This window comes from Arachis ipaensis, chromosome B1 (assembly GCF_059453495.1).
Source record: "Arachis ipaensis isolate K30076 ecotype BB chromosome B1, ASM5945349v1, whole genome shotgun sequence".
Classification (NCBI taxonomy): Eukaryota; Viridiplantae; Streptophyta; class Magnoliopsida; order Fabales; family Fabaceae; genus Arachis; species Arachis ipaensis.
The window spans coordinates 16,428,734-16,455,411 of record NC_142436.1 but is presented as its reverse complement, the minus strand read 5'-3'; the positions used below and the strand labels follow the sequence as shown (position 1 = coordinate 16,455,411).

At 34.7% G+C, this 26,678-nt stretch overlaps 2 protein-coding genes across 2 annotated transcripts; one reads left to right on the top strand and one right to left on the bottom strand.

The window, feature by feature from the left end:
* Positions 1-17,350: 17,350 nt before the first annotated feature.
* LOC107647158 (uncharacterized) lies at positions 17,351-18,381 on the top strand. Its single transcript, XM_016351277.1, has 2 exons — positions 17,351-17,542; positions 17,887-18,381. The coding sequence occupies exons 1-2, from the start codon at positions 17,351-17,353 to the stop codon at positions 18,379-18,381; spliced, it is 687 nt and encodes a 228-aa protein (XP_016206763.1).
* A 369-nt stretch (positions 18,382-18,750) lies between these two features.
* Positions 18,751-19,200, bottom strand: LOC148575822 (uncharacterized). The gene has a single exon (XM_088502567.1). It carries the CDS (start codon positions 19,198-19,200, stop codon positions 18,751-18,753), a length of 450 nt encoding a protein of 149 aa, XP_088358693.1.
* Positions 19,201-26,678: the final 7,478 nt, after the last annotated feature.

The following is a 26,678-nucleotide window of genomic DNA, read 5'->3' as shown; positions in this document are numbered from 1 at the left end:
TTTACCTCCTAATACACGTTGTTATATTTTTCTTGCTGCCATTATTTTTTTACCTTCAACGCTATCGATTTCATCACATCCATCGTTACAAATTTTATTTAGTTTTATTGCAGTTACTACGTTCACGTATAACTTCTACCTATATTTTTTTCCTCTTTAATTTACTTATCCAATTAATATTTTCATGGTTCCTTTACTTTTTTTTAATTTGTTCCCAATATTTTACGTACAAAAGATAATGTTCTATCTTTTTCTTTTACCAAGGAAGAACTAATTTTTTTCATATTATATGTATTTTTTTTAAATATGTCTGTACTTATCAATGACGAATTGAAAAAGTCTAATATTTTGTTAAATTCATTTTTTTTCTTTTTAAATTTACTTCATATGTGATAATATTATTTTTTTAATTTTAAATTATTAATTATACAGAGTATTATATTTAAAATTTGAGTACATGAATATTTATTTTTAAATTAAACTAAAATAAATGAATTATATTACAAAAATATAATTTATTTTGACTTCTATAATATCATTTGTTTGGTATATGGCACTGGTTATTTGATTAACATATAAAAGATGTAACATATAAATAGTGATAATTAATTACGGTGGGTGAAGAGAAGGTGAAAAGAGAAAAAAAAAAACGAGAAAGAACAAAGTAATATAATAACAGTCATTAGACAATGATAGGTATGTGTATAGAGAATAATAATAAGAGAAAGAATAATGTTTGATATAGTAAGGGGATATAATAAAAATTATAAATTAATAATTTAGAAAAATAATGAAATTAAAAAAATTTTAAAAATTAAATATAAAATTAAATGCTTTATGTCTTACCTTTTTTAGCGAAACTTCAACAACTCATAAAAGTTAACGGAATAGATGGTTATAAATCAAAGTGATAGACAAGATTAAAATTTGCGATAATAATACTTGGTGATAATTAATTACAGACGTTCGGGTGAAGAGAAGATGGAAGGAAAAAGAAAAAATGAGAAAGGAGAACAAGGTAATATATAATAATAATAACGGCGATGAGACAATGACATACATGTATGTGTATAGAAAATAATAACAAGAGAAAGAATAGTGTTTGATATAGTAAGAAATATAATAAAAATATAAATTAATAATTTTAAAAAATAATAAAATTAAAGATAATTAAAAAAATTAAATATAAAATTATAAAATAAAATATTTTTAACCATTGAAATTATGCATAAAGATAGAGAGTGTATCTCGACTTCAAATTAAATATGAATTAAAAATAAATAATTAAACTTAATAACGTTTATAAATAGTTAATTTGTAAATAATATTCCTAAATTTTTATTTTGATTTTATTACACATCATTTTTAATTGAATAATCTTGAAGGGTTTATATATTTATTTTTATGGTCAATAAATCTGACAGTTTTTTAAGACTAAAAAAGTTATTAATAAGAAGATGTACGATGAATTAAGAAGGATTTTGTTCAGATACACAATTTTTATAATTTCCTATTTTATTTATTAATTATTCTTATATTTTGATATTTAAAACGAAAAAAATAAGCATTCTTATTTATTTTATTTTTTCACTATTTATAAAAAAAATAAAGAACTCTTCGTATTTAGATTTATATTTTGGCTTACTACTTGAAAAAGATGAAGACAAATATGAATATCCATGATATTTAAGTAAAAATTATCTTTTGTAAATAACTAACATGTATTTTGATTTATATATATTTTTTTGAATCAGAATAATGTTATCATCATTATTTTTTGAATGATATTTTAGTTTATAATAATTTTAATTTTAATAAAATATAATATAAATAAAGTCACATCAATATTAAAATAAAAAAATACTTATCTAATAAATTTGAAAAATGAATAATATATTAACAAAAAGATAATACTAATTTCTTAAAAACAATAGAAAAGCGGCTGAACAGGCACGTTAGTGCCTGTTGAGCCGCTAGTATATATAAAAGCCAAATTTGGCTTCCTTTCTTTCTTTCATTCCCATATATATAAAAAATGGCCTTCGGCCACTCTCCTTTTTTTTTTACACACAGGACGGAGTTATTAATATCAATTTATCTTTTTTAGATTTATTATTGCGTCTTAATATTATAGATAAAAATAATAAATAACATTAACATATTTTATGCAAAAGAAAAAATATACTTAATTTAATGTATACAAATTAATAGTTTGTTAATTTAATTATTAATTAAATTTTTTAAATCATAAAATTCTTTTAATAGAATAAAAAATTTAAAATAAAACATAAAAGATTTAATTTTAATAAATGTGACAGATAAAAACTGAAATTAAATTTTAATTTAAAGTAATTAAATATATTTATAATTTTTATTATGAAAAATTAAATATAAAAATATTTTTTAAAAAAAAAAAAACAATTTTTTCAAAACATTTTTTTCATTTGATCCTAACTGTATATATCTTCTTAAATTTTTTGGATATTTACTTTGTATTATTTAAACTCCTCTTCTTGACTCATATATTTTTTGATGTAATTTCGGAACTTGTTTAATGCATCAAAGTGAATCGTTGAAATCTTTATGAATTTTGTCCGAGTTGCTTGTTCTTTCTCTAAGGTCTTGTATCTTTTTGAGTGACTTGAGGTTTGTTTTGATGTCACGTGCGACCGTTATACATAACAAATGATGTGTTAGTTCTTTATCATGTGTTTCGTGAACACGAAAGGTAGAGCTTGTAAGCGTGCGACGTCACAGGATGTTTTGGGATTTTGAGTCCCGTAAAGAAGTTTGCAGAAGTTAGATTTGTGACTAGTATTGGGTTGCGAAGTGTTTGATGAGGTTGAAAAATCCACGAATAATCTATTTGGTAAAGTACATTTTGGAATGATCAATATACGTCAGGTTGATGTTTGGAAAGTTAAAACTCTGGAGTTGATATGAGATCTGTAACACCTCATATTTTTTAAAATTAAATAATTAGCTATTTATAAATAATTATATTATATTGAGATATAATTTTTAAAAAATTATTTTTAATAAAAATAATTAAATAAAATTTTATAATTGTTAAAGTTTAATTTGATTTAATTATTACTTATTTTATTAAAATTTAAATTATTTATCAAAAATATTTTAATTAGATAAAAATTAAATTTATTATTATTATTATTATAATAATAGATTTTTTTTTTGTTATCTTCCTTGGCCGAGGGTCAATACATATCCATTATATATATACACATAGTTAGGAAAGAAAGCAAGCCAAAACGTGGCTTATGTATATATATATATATAACTTACTTATGCTTCACCATTTCATTATCCACCGAATGGATTCAAGAAAGAAAGAAAGGCCGAGAGAGGGGGCAAAGAAACCGTGACCCCACCAAGAATTTTCGAATTCAATTTCTTGAGATCCATTAGTTTTAATAAAAAATCTAATTCGATAAAAATGTTTGTATCTTTTTTTTCTACATGTTGACGTGATTTTTATTTGATGAAAATTGACGGTGACGTAGCTCTTCTTATTCTTGAGTTCGGACAATTGAAGTTTTCGGAGGCACAAATGATTTTTGACATTTTTTTTTAGCAGCTCGGTCAGAAAGTTTCTCCAAAACTCCCGTTGTTTTGATTTCGTGCGGAGCTACAGGAGCATAGAAGATAGAGTTTACGAGTTAAGTTCTTAGATTTTATTTCCCCTTTATCGTTTATTGTTTTGGTTTATAGAGGGGTAGGATTTGTTTTTTTTTTTTCCAGAATATTGGAATAAGTCTATGTATATAATACTGTGTGAATATATATCTTTGTGATTAAATGGTTTGAAGTATAGACTCTTCGCTTTCTTGGTTAAAACTTTGGTTCGTATTCGCGAAGTCTCAATATTAAATAAAGATAGTATATAATAAAAGGGTTTAGAGGTAAGTAACGTCTGGACTTTTAGTACGATCATGAGGTGCTAAAAGTTAGGGTGTTACAAGATCAATGTGCGGACGTTAAGCGTGTCGTTTTAGTTCCATGCCTGTTTTATAATCTTTCACCACCTTGTTTTATCATCGCATGTTTGAACCATATCATCTTTAGCTTGCCTTGTAAATTCAGTTTTGCAATCGTACTTTCACCCTTATACCTGCATGCCATATGAACCTCTCTTATTTTGTAGCAAGTTTCGAGGACGAAAATTTTTATAAGTGCGGTAGGATGTAAGACCCCAGATTTTGAAAATTAAATTATTTATGATTTATTTTATTTATTCGAGAACTTATTTTCAGAGATTTTTATATTAATTGAGTACTTTCTTATTATTGATTTAAAATTTTAGTGATTGAAAAATAATGAGAGTTTTATCTGCTTTAATTTGAATAACTAGATTTTGAATTTTATTTTATGATTTAAAAAAATTAATTTAATTATCTCTAGTTATTGAATTAGAGTATTTATTTGAAAATTAATTTGTAAATTGATAATTAATACAGTACTTTTATAAATATTAGTATTGAATTAAAATTAATTTTTAATTTACTCTACTACCCCTAAATTTTATTAAAATTACCTTAACTACCCTAATCCTAACCCTAATTTCAAAAAACACACAAAATCATAATTTTTCTACCCTATTTCTCCTAACATTCACTCCACCGCCACACCCCTCTTTTCCCAAAAACACCACAATACTCAGTTTCAGTAAACCAAGGAGGGAGAGAGAGGGAGAGAGAGAGAGAGAGAGAGAGAGGGAGGGAGGGAGGGAGGGAGGAGCGTTGCCGGAGAGGGCCTAGCACTGTTGCCGCCACTGTTCATCGCGCCTTGCTGCGCCGTTGCCACCGTCCGTCGCGCTGCCACCGTCACGCCATCTCGCCGTTCATGCCTGCCAACGTCCAGGGAGCCAGGAGTCCGCGTCGTCGTCACGGCGAAGAGGGAGAAGACGCGAGCTAGAGGAGCTGTGCTAGTCACCGCCATTGTCACCTTTGGGGAAGTCGTCGCCATGCACGCCGTCGCCGGAGGAGTAGAACGCGACAGAAGGAAGGAAGCTCGCGCCACCGTTACCGATCTGCATGTGCTGTCGCCGTTGAGCTGCTCCACTGCCGCTGCTTGCCGTTCTGACTTGCTGCATCGCCGCTGCCGCTGTGGTGGTTGCCTCTGCCTTCGGTATAAGCACCTCTGCCGGAGCCCAGTCGCCGTTCTACTCTCCAAAAGTCATCACCAGAGCTGCCGCTGCTCTGCTCTCGATTTCTTTAGTGTAGTAAGTTGTTTTCCTTCGAAACCCTTATAGTCGCTGTTTAGTTATATGTTACTGAGGATTTTGCGGCATTATTTACCATAAGGTTGAGTGTTGGTGCTTGCATGTCATGTTTGAAGTCGCTGTTGTTGCTTCGAAAATGGTCAGGCACTGTGGCTGTTGTAGGACGCAAGGAAAAGGGGTTTTAACGCGTTTGGATTTTGTGAGTTTTGACGAGTTGAGGTAGGGGCAATTTCTTAATCTTAATTTACTACTAAGAATTGCTTTAAGTCGATATTAATATGAAAAATATATTTTTATGATTTCACAAGTTTTATGAATTGAACTGAGTTTCCTGAAATGAATGTAAATGCTAATTTGGATGGTTTATTGATTGACTGAAGATGCTTATTTGGGTTTTGTATTTGGTTTAAGGTTATTATGATGATGACTGAATTGTGACTATTTCTAATTACTGAGTTGGAAAGTTGGTTTGATTAAATACTATGTAAAATTGTTTTCTTGGTTTGGAGTTAATTAGATATTAAAAATGAATCGGCATTTGAAACGATTTGGGATATTAGGAATGGAGTTTGTTGATTTATTGGAAATGATTTTTAACATTGGGAATTGGTTTGAATTATTGGTCATAAATTGAGTTTTGAAGATGATTTCTGATATTGGAATGAGTTTGAGTTATTGGAAATGGTTGAAAAGGTTGAGAAATGTTTTAGTTGGAACCCTTGAAGCGTGACAAAAGTCCCAATTTTAGAGAAAATGCTGCCAAAATTTTTATAAAACTCTAAAACTTTGTTTAAAGCGTTATTTAAAAGCAAATTTGATTTAAGAATATTATTTATTTTTGATTTATTACAAAAAGAGTCTTGATTTTAATTCTATTTATTAAGAAAAATATAATGTTTTAAATTCAATCTTTTAGAGGAGAGATTTTGTTTTAAGTTATGATTTGAGTTCGATTTGTTAAGAAGAAGAAAGAAGGGGAAAAGAGAACACGGCACGTGTGATTTATGAAATGATTAAAAGGTCACGAGAGGGTGACGGAAAGTAAATAGTTAAGGTGCTGATGTGAGAATGTAAATCCGTGGGCTTTATGTGTGAATGATTGTGCGAGGATACCCGTGTATATGGAATGGCTTCCAGGAGAAAGGGCCACATGCTTCAGCTGGAGAATCAGCGCCTGCAAGTACTTGCAGAGGTCATGTTCGGCATATTTCATCTGGAGAATCAGTGCCTGCAAAGGTTTGAAACCTTGCAGAGGTTATGCCACTAGAATGCCTTATCTGATTTTCGAGTCGGATTGCGTCGGGTGCGGGTCGAAACCGACAAATAAGCTCATTACCTGCGTTTGGGATAGACATGCATCATGTTGCATTTGTGTGCTTAAGTGTTTTTATTTGCTTATTTGATTAAATATGTTTAACTGGTAACTGTGATACTTGCTGTAACTGTTCTGTATATGTGTTAGCCTTGGATTTGTTTGTGTTTGTGTTTGATTATGTTGATATAGAGTTTTGATGGTGAATTGTTTTAATTTGGGTCAGAGGCCGAGATTTGATTATGTTTGGGCCGAGGCCATGATTGACTAGATTAGTGATAAGTTTTGGTTAAAATGTTATTTTACATGAAAATTTTGTAAGAGAAATACGAATTTTAGATTTAAATAATAAGTTGATAATCACTATGTTTTGAAAATAGTTTTAATTACAATATCTTCTTACGACAATTCTTAAAAATCCTCTACTAAGAACCCTTTTGAGGATGATGTTCTCACCCCATACAGACTTCTTTTTTTTAGGAAACGGACGAAGAAGCTTATGAAGAGTTTTTTTTTTGTTTAACTTATGCGATATGGATGTATTAGTTTAGTTATTATTATTCTTCTCTCGCCATTAATATTAGGGGTAAGTACTGTTTTGGTCCCTAAAGTTTAGGGTCAGAATCGAAATCGTCCCTCTTCTAATTTTGGATTTAAAATCATCCTTAATGTTTTTTTTTGTATTAAAATCGTCCTTTTTATTAAAATTTTTAATTTAATTCCTAAACTACCCCTATTCCTATTTTAATAATAAAATTTATAAAATTAAAAAACAAATAAAACGCGTGTTTGGGGAAGGGGGGAAGAAAACGCGTGGGTGGGGGGGGGGATTTACGAAGGTGCAGGGGCAGGGGAGGGGGGAGGAAGGGGGATGGCGCCGGGGAGGGAGCAGCTCGCTGCTGCTCGCGTTGCTGCCGTCAGACCCTGTCGCCGCCGTTCATGCTTCAATCGCCGCCACCATCGCGCCGTTTGCGTTGTGCCATCGTGAGCAGAACCACGAAGAGAGATGGATCGCGAGTGAGGGGGTCACGGGCTTGGAGCCGCCGCGCCTTCATCACCACCGCGTCCTTGCCGTGCTGCTGCCGTCGTCCTCACCACGCTACCGGGGGGTGGAGAGAGAAAGAAGGGGGGGGGGGGGAGAAACAGGGAGGTCGCTGCCGTGACCTCCTCGTCATCGTCGGCTTTCGCTCCGCTGCTGGTCGCCGCCTCACCGCTGCTGCTCGCCGCCTCTGCTTCTTGCTTCAATTTCTATTTCTGCTTCGTCTTCTGCTTCTTCTGCTTCTTGATTTGTTGAATCATTGTTAGTTTTGAGTTGTTGGTTTTCTTGATTTCTGAATTTCTCGATTTGCTGTTGATGGAAGAAGTTTGTTAATTGATTTCTGAATTATTGTTGCTGATTTGTGGAATATTATTGTTGCTTTATGTTTCTGATTTGTTGATTTTCTGTTTCTGCTTCTCTGTGTGGAAGTGGAGGTGGAGGTGGAGGTGGAGGTGGGGAAAGGGCAGACGGGGAGGGGGAGGGGACGGGTGGGGACGCTGGGTGGGGGAAGGGGAGGCAGTAAGGGGGAAGGGAGGGGACGCGGGGTGGGGGTGGGGTCGGGGTAGGGGGAAGGGGAGGGGGAAGGGGAAAGGGGGGAGGGGGACGGCGGCGGCGTTGGTGGTGGTGTTGGTGGTGGTGGAGTGGCAGTGGGTGTTGGTGGTGGAGGAGGTAATTATATTGGTAGTGGTGAGGGTATTTTTGTCCAAAAAAATTAAAAGGACGATTTTAATACGAAAAAAAAACGTTAAGGACGATTTTAATACCAAAATTAGAAGAGGGACGAAATCGATTCTGGCGCTAAAATTTAGAGACCAAAATCGTACTTACCCCTTAATATTATAATTTTTGTAAGAGGGATAGGAGTTGTATGATTTGTATGTATAAGTTATTTGAGTAAGAAGTTTTGTTTACGTATATGCTTGTTTGTTTTTTTTTTGTAAAAGTATTTTTCCGATTTTTCAAATAAAATAGCGACACGGTTTCGAGTCAAAGGCTCATATTTTATTATTAAATACATGAAGTCGTCGTAATACCTATTGCTATCAAAGTGGCGCAACCGAAAGCGTGACATTCTGATAGTGAGGGTGTTACAGCAAAAAAGAAGATCACATAAAAAAACAAATCGCAAAAGGAAGTTTTTATATTTGTGCTTCATTGAAAATTGTTGAAGAAATCTTCTGGGTTACAAACACCAATCCGGAGAAATGAAGACAATAAGGATAACGGTGCTCTGCTGTGAATCAACGCTCAAGAATTTGATTTGATGCACAAAGCAATAATACACGGTTCACATTCAAGAGGCAAGATGAAAAAGATTGAAAGAAAAGATTGAAGGTACGGTTGCATGTTTGATTCAGTCACTGCTTCTACCCTCTGTCTCTTCTATCACATCGCTGGTGTGTCTGATTTTTGGGAGAAGAAGACCAACAAGTGCTGAAGCAAGGTTTCAAGTCTTGCAAGCTTCACTCCTCTAATAAATGGGTGAACGGCCAAGGATTGAAATAAGGAGTGAGAGCATAACATTTGGGTTCGCATAGCTCACTGAGCTGTTTATTCTTCTCCTTCATGGTTTTCATTGAGTATCTCTCTTTCTTAGTTATGGCGTTCTGTGTTTCAATGGTACAAGGCAAAATGGTGATGTTAGCAAAAAAGGCTATTGAGTGGTATCAAGTAGAAAGTTAATCTTGGAGAAAAAGCTATAGTTATCTTATAAATTTTTTGTTAGTTTTTCTGGTTTGTTGTCATAATCCTAAGGGGATTCTCTTGTAAGTTGAGTTAGCACTTTACTGTTGAAAAGTTAAGGTGAGTTCCTTGTCAAGTCTAATTTGGGTTAGAAATTGGATTTGTCCCAGATAAGATTGGTTAGAATCCTACGGAGAATGGTGAATGTAGTTCTGTTGAAAGATAGTGAAATTCCATCACTGTTGTGATGAGACTGGATGTAGACTACATTGCAATGAGTAACTGAACTAGAATACAACTGTGTGTTATTATCATTCTCTTATCTGTTTCTGGTTCTGCATTAAAGGAGACAAATATGAAGTATCTCCTAACTATACTATTCAGTAACACTTCTTCATAATACACTTTACTAGTTACTCAATTTTGGCTTCTACCGCGATAATAGACAAACACAGAGTCTCTCCTGTTTTCTACTCAAATAACTCAAGTGAACTCCAGGTTTTAAGCAAAATTAAAAGGGGCCAAGATGCAACCCCTTTTTTTTAGACATTAATAACTATTAAGACCTACTTAACATTATGAAAAAGTAATACTTTGAATTTTTTTGTATAGACAACTAAAATGTTAGATAAGTTTAGACAATTTAAAAAAAAAAGAGTAAATGATGTTAAAAATTACATATTAATTCGTAAGATTTTTTATAAATTTTTTCATAGTATTAATATTTATATAATTTAATAAAATTGATTAACATTTGAGGTTAACCATAATAAATTCTCAAATTTAAATTTTTATAAATAAAATTTTATTTTATTCTTTTGAAAGTAAAGTATCCAATAAAAAGAATTTATAGTATCATTATTGGTGTTGAAATAATAAAAATAAAAATATATATTAGTTATATTTATTGAATCAATCAAATTTATAAAGTTAAATATTCATAATATGTAGGTTAAAGTAACAAATAATATATTCATATATAAAGTAAAACAAAGTTATCATTAAAGTTGAAATATGCAAATAAAAAAAATTATAACTTGCAAGATTTTTTTTAAATTTGTTACATAAATCCCAAAAATTAAGTATTTATATAGTTTAAATTATATTATATTAAATTATAAGATATTTAGACATCTAATTAAACGAATTACTCGATATCATTAATTAATTATAATTAATTTAATTTAATAATTTAAAAAAATTTTAAAAATACTTTTAACAATATGCCGTGTAAACTCCATCTATCATCAAGTCTAAAAATATTATTTTCATATGAAATAATAAATATTGATACCCAACTATATGGCTCCATCAAAATTTAATACATTATTTAATGGTGAATGCTACTCTATCTTCTCTAAAATAATATGTAAATTACTGTTTTTGATGCGTCACATTCTAATTCGATGTTTATTTTAATACATTTGTTATATATTTATTAAAATATTAATTTAAAAATTTTCTTATATTAACTAAATTCTAAACTAGCTAAAATATTGATGTGACAAATTAAAAATAAAAACATAAATTAGTGTCATCGTAAAAATTTTTAATTTGAAAAGTTTATCGTGTCAAATAGATCTTTAAATTTAAAATTTATTCTATATAATTTGGTTTCGAATTATATAAAAAAAAGGAAGAAATTAAAACATTTTATATCTTGTTTTTTAAAAATTAATATAGCTAGTTTGCAATTATTTTTTATAAAGATCTAAATTTTTATTTAATTTTTGTTAGAAATTAAAGATTTTGTGTGAAAAATAAAAGAGTAATATATAACATTATTTTTCAAATATTTTGTTAAATTTTCAACAAATTTTAATGACCCAAAATCAATTTTTTATTTTTTATTTTATTAGATAAATCAGTCGTCCAACAAATTTACTAAAAATTTAAAATAAATAAATACCCATTAAAATATAACACATGAAAAGATAATTTACATGTTATTTTAGAGAGAATAGGATAGCATTTACGTTATTTAATATATCTACACTATATTATATGAAAATTTCAATTTAACCAATTTATAATTATAATTTAAGTTTTTTAAATTATTTTAATAATAAAGTGATAATTAGAACCTCAAAAATTATTACGTTAGACTAATTAATCCTTTAAAAAATTAAAGTACCAATTAGGTCTTCTACGATAATAAACCGTGGACATATATATCCTTCCGTGAATAGATATTACAAAGCGAAACGAAATTGTCTATGTATTTTGCTATTTATAATGGTGTGTATTTTATTACTGTCATATGAGTATTGAAACGATCTAATTTTATACAGTAAAATATTTATTATTTTTTAAATTTTAAAATATAATTTTTATCAACAAATTTCTATTTATTCGAGATCTTATTAAATTAAGTGAAATTTCATTCCAATAGTTGTTATTTTGATGACGAACTTTCATAAATAAACATATCACATTAATTAACAATACTATAAATAAAATTATAGTTACATTTTATGTGATAAATTGATTGAAGGATATCACATGTCCACTATTTATAATGATGAAGGACCGTTTAATACTTTTGTATTTACAATGGTGAAGGAATTAGTTTGACATCAAAATCTATTGAGACGTAATTAAGGGTGGCAAAACGGGCCAGTCCGTCTCAACCCGCCCTGCCTAAGTCCGCCAACTAAAATGGGTTCAAAATGCTAGCCCGCCCTACTTTATGGCGGATTGGCGGGTTGGCGGGCTAGCCCGCTTCTTTTTTTTTTTGAAAAAAAAATTCATTAAAATTAACCAAAAAATAATAATTAAAAAATCAAATACAAATAAAAAATAGTCAAATTATAATATAATTTTTTTACTATTTTTTTAATTTTTAACTTTAATAAAATTGTTCAAAATAATATTTGTCAATAGAATCATTTTTATTTTAAAAAATAAATAACATAATTTGCGCATATATACGAAATTGTAAAATAAAATAAATAAAGTTAATAACTAAAAAAAATAAAAACAAAAAATAAAAAAAGTGTTTAAAAATTTTATAATTATTAATTTTATAATAGTAATCATTCTTTTATTTAATAAAAAAAAGGAAAGGCCCGGCGGACCGGTCCACCCCGCCCCGCCAAAATCCGTCAATTTGACGGTGCAGGTTTGACAGATTTTTCTAATTTGGTGGACTCCAAATCCTAACTCGACCCGTTTTTTTTAACGAGTTTAGCGGATCGACCCAACGGGCTCGACCCGTTTTGCCACCTAGACGTAATGCTCATTTTACTGTTATTTGAATGTAGTCCAAATTCTACTTAAATCAAGTATTGATCAATCCGTTTCTTTGAATAAAATTATTCGAATATATTAAAAAAATTAATAATCTTCGCTCATCAAAATTCTTCCTCTTTTACTTTCACATACATTAAAGAGAATTACTTTGCCTTAATCTCTTCCAAAATTCAAACTCTTATATGTTTAACCAGAAAAATAGTTAGTTTGTGTTATAATAATAATTTAACGTTCTAATTTTGCCGAAGTATTTAAATTCATAAGATATATTCCTGCTCAATGTACAACTCATTTGTTATTTTGAAATAATAGTTTATTGTTTGAAAATTTTTTAATTTGAACATTTTATTATTTTTATAGTTGGGCATAATAAAAAACTATAAATATTTTCCCTACATAATAAATTAATTAATTGAAATTAATTAAGCAAGTGTTATTAAAATCTAAAATTGTCCGAATAATTACATTATTATTTGATCCGTTACCACCAAAATCGGTCTAACCCAGCAAAGTTTGGAATCGAAAACTGCTAAAAGATATAACTCCCGAAAATCTCTCCAACCAAACAATTAGAGCCTCAAATATCGGAGCACTAACAAAAGACTCCGTCAAACTAGCAACAAGGATATGCATAACTACTTCAGAATAACTCAATATATACTAGTAACTTACTAAGCTACAGGTACGCAATTCATTCTATTCTACTTTAAATACACTCACACTCTTACTTACTTGAGCGTTTGAGTCCCTTTGCAGGTGCCCAACACCGCCGCCCTAATAAAGAGACGACATTCCTCATCCCCACTCCAAGGAAAGCAAGTTCGAGCACCAACAGCACGAGCTATACCTCGGAGACTTCTTTCATACAGGAATATTTGGCGCCCACCGTGGGGCCTGAGATTTTCTAACCCCACATCTCTTTATAGATTTTCTGTGCTTTCTTCTTTTTTTTTCCCTGGCAGGTCACGACATATGGCGGATGCTCACAGCAACGCCCCTTCAAACCACAACTCGGCTGAACTACTGGCCATCAACGAATCTCTCAGAGCGGAGAATCTGAAAATGGCCGAGCTCTTACGTCAAAAGCAAAACAGTCAAAGTAAAGGAAGAGAGCACAAGAATGCTGAAAACAAGGATGACAATGACGAGCACACGTCAGAGGCAAAGCACACCATACACACTTCCCCAATAACTGTAACCAAAAGAACTAATCCCTTCACAAAGGAGGTCATGGGCTTTCAGATGCCCAAAAACTTCACCCTTCCAATGACCCTGAAACCCTATGTAGGAATAGGAGACCCAAACATCCATGTCACCAAAGTCTATACCATGATGTTCATGAACAAAGAGTCTGACCCAATCCTATGCCATACTTTCCCAACTTTCTTAGATGGAGCCGCCCTGATTTGGTTCTCCAATCTCCCTGAAGGCTCCATTTCTAATTTCAATGAACTAGTCGACCAATTCGTCAACCACTTCGCTGCATCCAAGATATACGTACACAATTCTAACTACCTGAGCACTATTAAGCAAGGGCCGAATGAAAGTCTAAATGACTACATGACCAGATTCGCTGAAGCAACCAACGAAATACCCAACCTGAACCCAGAAGTCTACCTCTACACCCTGAAAAGTGGCCTCTGCCCTAGAAAATTCCAAGAAACCATAGTCATAACAAAACCAAAAACCCTAGCCGAATTCCGAAAAAAAGTGACAACCCAGATCGAGATAGAAGAATTCTGAGCACTGTGAAAGGCAGAAAAGCCCACCTCGAACAGAGAGGACGAGAGGTGAAGCAAGTATTCAAACAGGAAGACAGACCAAAGGTCGTTCAGACTCACACCCAAATTTGATAGCTACATTCCCCTTAATACCAAAAGAGAAGACATTATCAAAGACATCTTGCATTCAAAACTCATCAAGCCTCCGAACAGGGCTGGCACATACCAAGACTAGTGATATGTAGACAAATCCAAATACTGCACTTTCCATTAGAAGTGCGGACATACCACAGATGATTGTGTAATAACAAAAGATCTCCTCGAAAAGCTAGCCCGCCAAGGCCTACTGGACAAATATATCGAAAGCTGAGGACGAAAGCGAAACACAGAAGACCTCGGCCAACATCCCAAAACGACTGACAATCCGCGAGTTAAAGGGAAAAGGTAGACGGTTATATTAATCCACCTCACAGAATAATAAATTATATTTCTGGTGATTTTGCAGGAGGAGGATGTACAAACTCGGCCAGAAAGAGATCCTACCGAGCTATGATGATCATGACGGCATCAACCTCGTTTCAACCTATCAACCCAGAAAAACCAGGGATATCATTTCTCCCCAACGACTATAAGGCAATTGACCGCAATCTCGACGACCCTGTTGTTATCTCTGCACAGGTTGGAGAGTCATTGGTCAAGAAAATACTGATGGATCCGGGGAGTAGCGTAGACGTACTATTCTACTCAACGTTTCAGAAGATGAAGCTAAATGAAAAAGCCCTACAACCATCATCCGAAGAACTGGTAGGTTTCTCAAGTGAGCGAGTTTCTATCCGAGGATATATCTGGTTATAGACCACACTCGGAAACTATCTTGACTGTAAAACCATTGATATACAATACCTAGTAGTTGATTGCAAACGTCTTTACAACATAATTCGAGGCAGACCCTCTTTTAATGCATTCAATGCTATTATTTTCACTGTGCATTTGTGTGTCAAGTTTTTCTCGCAGGATAACAAAGTCGTAACAATCCATGGAGACCAAAAAGAAGCCAGGCAGTGCTACAATGCCAGCTTGAAAAACGAATACTCAAGATGACCCGAGCAATATTATGTCTAGGCAGTATACAACTCAGAACAATTACCCCCGTTGGCTGACTTAGACCCTCGGACTAATCACCAAGAACGACCGATGCCAACAGACGACCTCACAAAGGTCCAACTAACAGCAGAGGAGAGCAAATATACATACCTCGGTAATGCACTGAAAAACGAAGAACGAGAACAATTGACCGAGCTATTGAGGTGAAACGTTGATTTATTCGCGTGGACCCCGGCTGACATGTCAGGGATAGATCCCAACGTAATTTATCATAAATTGGTAATCAATCCATCTATCCGACCTATAGTTCAGAAGAAAAGACACCTCGGCATAGATAAAAAGGTAGCTTCCTTAGAAGAAACCAAAAAACTCCTCAACGCCGGGTTCATAAGATTAGCTGGTTAGCCAACGTGGTAATGGTAAGAAAAAACAACGGTAAGTGGAGGATGTGTGTGGACTACATAGACCTTAATAAGGCCTGTCCAAAGGACGCATACCCCTCCCATGCATTGATAAACTTGTTGACAGATCCTTCGATTTCCAATGTTTAAGTTTTATGGATGCCTATTCTGGTTACAACCAAATACTAATGTATTCGGCTGACCAAGATAAGACTGCTTTTATCACTGACAATGGTAATTTCTGTTATAAGGTCATGTCCTTCGGGCTCAAAAATGCAGGTGCAACATATCAAAGGATGATGGACAAAATCTTTTCAAATCAAATTGACCAAAACATAGAAGTTTATGTTGACGACATGGTGGCAAAGACACTACATGCTGCAAATTACATAGATGATTTGAAAGAGATCTTCCAACAACTCTGCACATACAACATGAAACTCAATCCTGAAAAATGCACTTTTGGAGTGCAAGGAGGAAAATTTCTCGGCTTCATGCTCACCTGCCGAGGTATTAAAGCCAAACCTGAAAAATGTCAAGCAATCTTAAACATGAGAAGCCCCAACACGGTCAAGGAGGTCCAACAACTAACTGGTCGGCTAGCAGCACTGGCCAGATTTCTACCTCGTATAGCACATCGATCACATCTCTTCTTCAGGACACTGAGAAAACAAGCAAGATTTGAGTGGACCAAGGAGTGTGAGGAAGCATTCACTGAGCTTAAGACAATACTATCAGAACCACCCATACTACAAACACCAGAGCTTGGTAATCCGTTATATCTATACTTATCTGTCACTACCCATACTATCAGTTCTATCTTGGTAACAGAAACAGGAAAATGACAACACCCAGTATACTTTGTCAGCAAATCCCTCCAACACGCCGATGTCAGATATCCAAAACTAGAAAAGCTCCCCCTGGACTTAGTAACAACGGCCAGGCGTTTGCGACACTACTTCTAGAGTCATACCATCATTGTCAGAACAGAACAACCCCTTCGGCAAATCCTGACAAAGCCCGAGCTGGCTGGAAGACTAACTAAATTGTCGATTGAGCTATCTGAGTACGATATCCAGTACCAAAGCCGAGGAGCAATAAAATCTCAAGTGCTGACCGATTTCATTGCAGAACTCACCTCAGAAGAATCTAATCCCACATAGAAAACATGGACACTATACGTTGATGGAGCCTCAAACAACAAAGGCTCAAGAGCAGAAGTCCTGCTTGAGGACGAACACGACACAGCTTTAGAACAGTCCTTGCAAATTCACCTTCCATGCAAGCAACAATCAAGCAGAATATGAAGCACTCATAACAGGACTGAAGCTGGGCCACACAATAGGCATAACACAACTGCACGTCAAATGTGACTCCCTACTTGTGGTACAGCAGGTAACAGGTAACTTCCAGGAAGAAGACTGGCGACGACCTTTCATACACTATTTACAAACAGTTTATATACCCGATAGCGTCCAAAACAAAAGAAAATTCAAAAGAAGAGCCAGTTTTTACACACTACTCGGCACCGAACTATACAAGCGAGGTTTTACAAGACCTCTTCTAAAATGCCTGAACACGGCAGAAGCTAAATTAGCAATGAATGAAGTTCACAAAGGCGCTTGTGTAACGCACATAGGAGGACAAAGCTTAGCTTCCAAGATCCTCCGAGCAGGTTACTACTGGCCAACATTGCAACAAGACTGCATGTATAAGGTTAAACATTGTGACCACTGCCAACGTCATGCACCAGTCATTCACAATCCAGTCGAGCAGTTACACTCGTCCGAGGTAAGCTGGCCATTCAATAAGTGGGGGCTGGACATCCTTGGACCTTTCCTACCCGCACCAGGCCAGGTTAAATTTTTAATAATTGCTGTTGACTATTTTACAAAATGGATAGAAGCAATACCATTGGCAAAAATAACTTCCGAAAAAAGATCTCTTTTGTATGGAAAAACATACTCTGCCGATTTGGTATTCCTTAATCCATTATAACTGATAATGGTAGACAATTCATGGACAAAAAATTCACAACATTCTTACAAAACTTCAACATAGTTCAACAATTCTCATCTGTAGAACATCTACAAACTAACGGCTTAGCTGAGGCTGCCAATAAGATTATTCTATAGGGACTCAGGAAGAAACTCGAAGACTCCAAAGGAGAATGGGGCTATAACACAACAGAACAATCATCAACAAAAGAAACTCCTTTCAGGATGGTATACGGATGTGATGCCATGCTACCAATTGAAGTCTCACTACAATCTCCCAGGACCGAGAACATCAACGAAGACGACAACATTCAAAACAGAAGAACCAAGCTTGACCTCGTCGAAGAGGACCGAAACAAATCAACACTGCAACAACTCGCTACAAAGCGAGCTATAGCTCGGAAATATAACAAGAACCTCAAACCAAGGACATCCTCAGAGGACAACCTCGTTCTCAGAAAAATAGAAAATGTACGAAAACCAACAGGACATGACAAGCTAAGCACCAACTGGGAAGGACCGTTCCGAATATACAAAGTCATCGGTAAGGGAGCATACAAAATTCAAACACTTGATGGAACTATCCTACCAAACAATTGGAATATTTCTTCTTTAAAGATGTATTACATTTAGTCTATAAGTCGGACATAGTGATGCACTCTTTTTCCTACTACCAGATTTTATCCCTAAGGAGGGTTTTGTTGGAAAGGTTTTAATGAGGCACACCACCCTACACCTTTACAATTCAACCAATGTGACAAATATAAGTTATATCATATATCTTTTTCCTATCTTACTCAGCCGAGTACCCCAACAAACATGACTATCTCGCGAAAAGGAAATCAAACAAACCAATATACGAAGAGCAATTTTTTCGAACTACTGCACAAGCACAAAAAGCGTGCAAATCAACTATTACAAAACCAAATATCTATCCATTACAACCAAAGGCCAACAATATTAAAGTTCAAACAAAAAGCACATAAAAACAAAATACAAAACTCAGGAAGCATTTGGGTTTTCACCTTCACCCTCTTCTCCATCCTCTTCATCATCCACCAACTCACTGCCAACAACATCCTTGATCAGATCCATACGCGACAGATCTGCCTCAGGAGCTAACAACCTCGCCTGCTCAGCAGCTCTATCAAAACCAACAGCAAACATCTCGAGGCCATGATCCTCCTTTTCAACCTCGAGCTGTTTCTTTTCAGCACCAAGTACAACCAATCTTGCCTCCAAAGCAGTCTTCTCTTCTTCAAATTTTTTTCCAACATTCTCGGCGGCTGTTAACTTTCCTTGTAAAGAGTCCACTAAATCTAGAGCAGTGTGAAGTTTATTCCCCTTATCCAAGTTATCCTTCATCAGCTGGTCCACAGCAGCTTTGTCAAAAACATCCCTAGCATGCTTTAGCTCTTGAGTTCGGCCGATAGACATCAGCTGAGCTCCCATTACCTACAACAACAATGACAAATCAAATAAACAAACAAAAATCAAAGTGAGCAAAACCATCAAAACAAAAACATTACTTACCTACAGATATTGACAGATGCCAACATCCCCAACATCATGAACAAGCTTGACATCGGCAGGACTCTGACAGTACTCGTCAACCACTATGGTTAACGGGAAGTGTTCACTCCACAGTGAGGTCAAGTCCTCATCCCCCCTATAGCCATGAAGCGTTCTTTGGTTTTCAGTGAATCTCTTCACCACCTCCAGATCAATATCCCTTCCACCGAGCCTATCCTCGGCTAAGTTCACAGGTCTCTCTTTTTTCCCATCACCTCTTTTTTGTTCAAAGATAACCTTCTTAGCAGGCAACGACTGGTCAACCTTAGCACCTTTTTCTGCCATAATGTGACTACTTGAACCATGTCTCTCGATATTTTTGGTCCGAAAATATGCTCGCAGGCTACTTGAAGTCACCTTAGGAGCCTTCTCAACTACAAACAAAACCCAAACAGAAGTTACACACCATAACAATCACATATATACAATATGCATACAAATATTACCTATGTATCCTGCCAATGCATCTTTATCTGTTTTCAACTCAAGAAGTTCCACGACAGACAACAAATCAGACGAAGATATATGATTAACTAAATTCCACAATCATCTCAATCCTATACTCTGTTCCATCCATACCTAATATCTTCCTAGGTCTTGGGACCCAAAACAAGGGAAATTTCTCTAGAAGGCAATCATCAATATACCAAGGAAACTCGTCCTCGGCGACACTAATCTTCAAAAACATAGACTTAAAACCCTTGTAAGAAGACCTATACAAGCTAAAAATAACGCGACCAGGGGCACTGGCCAGGTTCAACCAACATCCTCTCTTAACCCCTTTACACTGAAACAACGCGAAAAAGACTTCTAATGACGGCTTGACTTCTAGACAATCCATCAAAATTTCAAAAGCTCTAACAAATGCCCAGGAATTAGGATGTAGCTGTGACGTGCACATTTAAGCTGCATCAATACCCCACGTTCAAACTCAGAAAAAGAAAATTTCACACCCAGATCCACAAAAACACAACTATACATGAAGAAATATTCAAAACCTTCACCACGGTGATATACGCGATCAGTAGCATTACATGGCAAAAACCTAAGATCAATATCACTACCCTCTCTAACCCACGAAGATACTGAGCCTAGCTGAGATACACTCTGCTCATCATTAAACACGGAAGAGTACTCTCTAACCGACTTCGCAACCTAGGCAAAAGGATCATCAGGATTCCAAACCCAAACCTCCTCAACAATCATATCTTTCTCATCAGCAACTTCTTTTTTAACCCTACCCCTAACAGCCTTCCCTACCACAAATTTTTTCCCTTTCTCCATCTCAACAACACAGTGAAAGCAGTAAAGCAAAAAGAAACCAAGTAAGAATAACTAACCTTTCTTACTCATCTTTAGCAAACACACAGAAAATGTAAAAACCCAAATGGATATTCAAAGAGTCCAGCAAAAACCACCCACTAGCCCACAACACATACCTTCAGCAAGCTAAAACGTCACAACAAACCCTATCCATCAATGAAAAAAAGTACATTATAAATCAATGGCCAATATTCGTCACCGTTTCAATACCCAACAAGCATTAAATGAACCTGTCTTTTCCAAAAACACTTTCTCTCTCTTCCAAAAACTTTTCGTATCTACATTAACCGCCAAAAACCATCAACCTGCACCTATTTTTCAAAATTCACAATAACCAAGTTGAGCTTGGGGGCTTTGACTATTTCCGATTCCGAGCTATACCTATGAAGCTCAACCTGTTATAGCTCGGTTCCTCAAAACAGGTCTAGCTTGGGGGCTATGATTCGTTACCACCAAAATCGGCCTAACCCAGCCAAGCTCGGAATCGAAAACCGCTAAAAGATACGACTCCCAAAAATCTCTCCAACCAAACGACTAGAGCCTCAAATATCGGAGCACTAACAAAAGACTCCGTCAAACTAGAAACAAGGATACGCATAACCACTTCAGAATAACTCAATATATACTAGTAACTTACTAAGCTATATGTACGCAATTCATTCTATTCTACTCTGAATACATTCACACTCTTACTTACTTGAGCGTTACAGTCCCTTTACAGGTGCCCAACGCCGTCGTCCTCATAAGGAGACGACGTTCCTCATCCCCACTCCAAAGAAAGCAAGTTCGAGCAACAACAGCACGAGCTATACCTTGGAGACTTCTTTCATACAGGAACATCATCATCATCATCATCATCATTATTATTATTATTATTATTATTATTATTATTATTATTATTATTATTATTATTATTATTATTATTATTTACAAAAAAATTAAAAACATTTAAAATTATAAGAATCACAAAAACTAAAATTTTATTTCAATATTTTTTTACATCAATATCAAAAAATAATAAGAGAAAAAAAATAACAAAAAAACTTCTCAAGGATAAACAATTGTCAGAGACAAGATCTTTACTAAACCGCATGCAAATCTTTAAAATACAGGCTGTGTGTACTATCAGTTTAAAATTATGTCACCTGAAATATAATTGTATATCTTATTATGAATTATGTTATAAAATAATACTTCAAGTGTATATTAATTATTTGGGGCAAAAACAGTCCAATGGGCTTAAAAAATAATTGCACTCATGGATGACCACGGTGCCGTATCCAAGTTGAAAAACTTCACATCAGGGATAGAGTATGAAGACTTCCTTGTGGTTGGTTGCATCATACGGCTATGTCGTTTGTCATGAGGACACTTTTAAGAGTGAAAAAAAGTATGGATTTTTTGGACATGGAAGAAATCTAAACACTAACGTGACACCGATATCACCCCAGGAAAAAAAGTCATCAATCTAACTTTGGCATTTTTGCAGCGTAGAAAAATTCTATTAAGCGACTCCTAGTAGACTATACTCTCCAGACCACCTAAAAAGTACCTGTTTGTGCCATCCACGGTAAGTTCTCCGTGTCTAATTTAAAAATACCAATGTTAGCAGCAAACACTTTCAAGTTGTATGTCATAAATTTAGTTATCTCTGAACATTGTTCAAGATCACTTGCATGAAACTGTTACTCTTTCAAATGTTGCTTACTTTGTCTTTTTAATATGCTATCTAAAATATTAGGATAAAAAGATGGAACCATATTTTCATGGAAAAATATGCAAAGAATTTTCTTTACTTCTTGGACATTTATTTAACTAGCATTTAAGCTTTTGGATAAATCCTTTTTCAAATTCACGAAACTCCGACTTGATAACTTTTTATATCTGCACTTTGTCCAGTTTTACATGATCTAAGCAGTCGCATTCCATGCTTGTTTATTATCTGGGAAAGTTCTATAGTGTTAGTGTAGACTTAATTTTTTTTTTAAATTAAGGAATTAATTTGCACTATGTACGTACTCAGTAAATTGAATATTTCGTGACATCCATATGGTTTTAGAATGGGCCTCCTAATTAGAGTACTTATTTTATTTTCCATTGTCCCTATCCAATACAGTAGGCTAGCCAATATTATTTCCATCCACAATTTCAAATTATTATAAATTTTGGGCTTAAAAAAACAACTAGCCAATCACATATACGTTCATTCGTAACCTACGGCATGGAATTGGCTAAGACCACTGTTCCATTACATAAAAAATGTAGAAGCCTTGGTTTGATAAAAAAAAATCATCAAAAAGTCCACTGCACGAACATTACAATCTGATGCAACTCCATCTCTCTAATGACACTGTGACCTTTAACCCTAAACCACCTAATACCGCCTTCAATTCCTCCTCCCGGTGCCGTCGTCTCCAAACTAAGACAATGAAGCAATTCCATCGTGGGGATCCTTCACGTGTAGGGATTCTGCTATTTTCCATGCTACTATTGTTGGAAGTTTATGTTCGTACCTTCGTTGATTTCAACTTGCAACCATGGAGGCACCGAACCACCCACCGATTCAGATATCTTCGGTAGGTCAGACGGAAGACATTGGGGACGGTCCAACTTTATCCTGCGATTCTGCATCGAAGGCATCACCGGTGTTTCCAACAGCCGTTTCTCTGAAATCGTAAGTCTTGTTAAGTCTTACGATAATCTGTGTTGAAGCTCTACTTAAATGAAAATTCTGATTTGCGTGTGGAAGGATTTAGTCTTATTTGAAAAGTCTGTTATGCTGCTGGTGTGTTGTTGTTATCGTGTAATTGAGTAAAACTCATGGATTGTGCTATTGTTGACTTTTTAAACCCGCACAGGGACAGCGAATTTGCAGCGAAGGTCGCGCCGGACACGCTCGCGTCGTTGGTTCGGAAAATGGATGGTATCCAGTGACAAATTGACGACCTGAAAAAGTTTATCGGGACCCAAAAGTCTCTCAACACCGAACTGGTGGAACTTCTGAAGCATGGCCTGACCAAGAACGATGTCTCGCCTATTATAGGAAGCAACTCAGAAATGCCATGTAACTCTTCTGACATGAAGACTCCCACCCCTACTGCCACCAAAAAACAAGCTGGGACAACACTGTGAACCTACAAGCGACGTCAGAAGTTGTTACCCTCTAAGTTCGACAATCCGGACTATGTCCCCATCCCCACACCACCTTCCAGCCCGGAGGGAAGATATCATCACTTCAGGCGGATGGACAGTAGAAGCTACTCTGTGTCAAAAAGGAAACCTAAAACTGAACCTCCAAGGGGGAAAAGGAAATTGTTTAATGTTGGAAAAGGAAAGAATGGAATGAAGGAATCATGCCCCTACAACAGTAGCAGGGACATCTCGGCTGTGAAATGGGCTGAGCAGTAGAATTTCTTACAAGTTCGACATGGCGATAAAAGTAGATGGGCAAAGGAAGTCGGTTCCATCCTCCCAACGGTAACAGTAACATCTTTATTTGTTATACAACAAACACTGATATGAGTTAATATTCGTCTTAATGAAGTAATTAACATAATTAGCTACATCTTTCACGTTGAGCAAGGCATGCCAATGACTTTTTCCCAACCGAGGACATGCAAGTTGTTGGGCTTGACTTGGCAGCAGCTGCATATATCTTCAACAACGTCCTGGACCAAAAGTACGTTTAATCCTGATAATACTATCTTACTTTTGTCACATCGCCTTTTATTTGCACATGACAGATACTGTCGGTTTCTTTTAGAGTATGTATGGAGAGCATCAATGTGAGATGAGAACAAAACTTGTGGTTATAATTTAATTTTGTTTCCATGTGTTTCTGACAAGAAATTTACGTATTTGTATCAGTATTTATAATTCTATTGAATGTTGACATTCATGTGAGAATTCCAACCTCAAGGTGTTCCACTACTTGCTATTACTAAGTTGCTTGTATATGACTTTAATCCGTGTGGTGTTTCCAGCTTAACTGGCCACAACCTACTAACCAATGTCATTTGTAGTGAGTTGCTTGTTTTCTAACCCTTGAGCTCGGAAAGCCAATTGTGGACGATGTAAGTCTCCATTTCCATATAACCATGTATCACTGCTATGAATTTGTTGTGCAATCCATTAAGAATACGGTGCTGCCTAATAGGTTCTGACACTGCTGGCCTTAATGCTTACTCAGAGCTCGAGAAGAGTTCAATGGTTCTTGCCAACAATCCTCACAGTTAGTTTTGTACTTTGTCTCCCTCTATACCTATGTAGGATAATATACAACACCAAGTTATCAGATCTGTGTTCTAGGCTAACTCAACTGATGTCATAATGTTGAAAAAAATTTTGTGGTTACCAAATATATGTGTACTTACAAATAAGAGTTAAAAGTATTTATATTTAAATTAAATATGTCAATTCTTTTATTTTTAATCATTATGAATTATAATTACATGATTGCAATTAATAGATAAACAGTTAGTCAGTTACGACTTTATAATTACCATAATAGCATTTTGAATTATATTTTTTGTCCGTTACCATTGTTTTCCGTTGAATATTAAAGACAGAAAAACATAAAATGATAAACTTATAATCAAACATAATGACACGCATTATATTTTATGATATTGTTTACTCTATTGTGTGACATATTTTGACAATGACATCGATAACTATAAGATTAGTCTTATTTAAATAATATATATTGCTTATTTAACAAATCATGTCCAATTAATTTATCTATTTGATAGTTTATTTATTATTTCATAGATGGATCTTATTTATTAAAATAATTATGATTTAATCAAATTCACTTATCCTACTATTTATAAACTGCATTAAATTGCTACTAGTCGCAGACAGATACCATGGGCGACTGTGGAGGCAATACGCAAAGATACATGTATATTATGTTTGTGAAACACGTCCTTTGTTGTTTGAATTTATAGTGTATTATGAAATTGGAATTATAAATTGTATTTGATTGTATTGTTTTTTATTCTTTTGAAGATAAAATGAGAATCATGTGATTGGAAGAAGACGAAGAGTTGGCTTTGAACATAAATAAGTTTATAACTATGTTACAGGCTTACAGCTGAACTAGAGTATGCATTAGTCTAATTCGTGTATGTGTTATTGTGTCTGCGCTGATTTCTTTACATTTCTGTTTTACTCTATGTGGGACATCTACCAGACGTTTACTAAATGTGTTGTTGACGAACTTAGTATTTTATAGATTTTTGCTCCCATTTGGTCCGACAATCACTGGTTCCTACTGATTGTGGATATTGTCGGGAAGGAGCTAGTGTATCTGGATTCCATGAAACCTGCTGTCCGAGTTAGGGCCAAAAAGGATTAGACAGATTAAGAAAGTGGAACGAAATGTACTCCTTCTGTATCCTCTTTGTGGCTTATTTGTTCTTTATAAATTTTCGTGTATTCTCAACGTAATAATGACTCCACTTATGTCCTGTTACGTGTTCAGGCCAATTTCTTAGAAGAATTGGTTGATGACGAATCATTGTATGAAAACCCAACTGATAAGAGGTTACTCATAATTGACTAAAAACTTTATGAGCCAAAGATTGTCGAACAAGACAATCGAAGGTATGATTCGTGGGGATCTCAATTATTCATCACAATCACGTAATGAATTTATTTAAGTCGATACACGAGTTCTTCAAGTTTGTTTTACATATGAACCTTAAAATCGCAATGCTACAGCAATGACTGCGGAATGTATGTGGTTCAGTGGATGATATTGTACCACCTTTGGAGCTCATACGACGTTGTGGTAAGCAGCATTATTGCATAAACTATTTTGTCTGGTACCAATCCACTGAACAATATATCAAATTTCACTTGACATACACTCATTAAATGTTAATTTTGATGCAGAAGGTGAGGTACTATAGCAAGATGAGGCTTGGCATCGACATGGTTCTTAAGTACCACAACGAGAACCGCATGCCAGTCATAGAATTGGCGATAGAGTATTGGAGGACTTTCACAAGGGATCCTCTGATTACAAAATG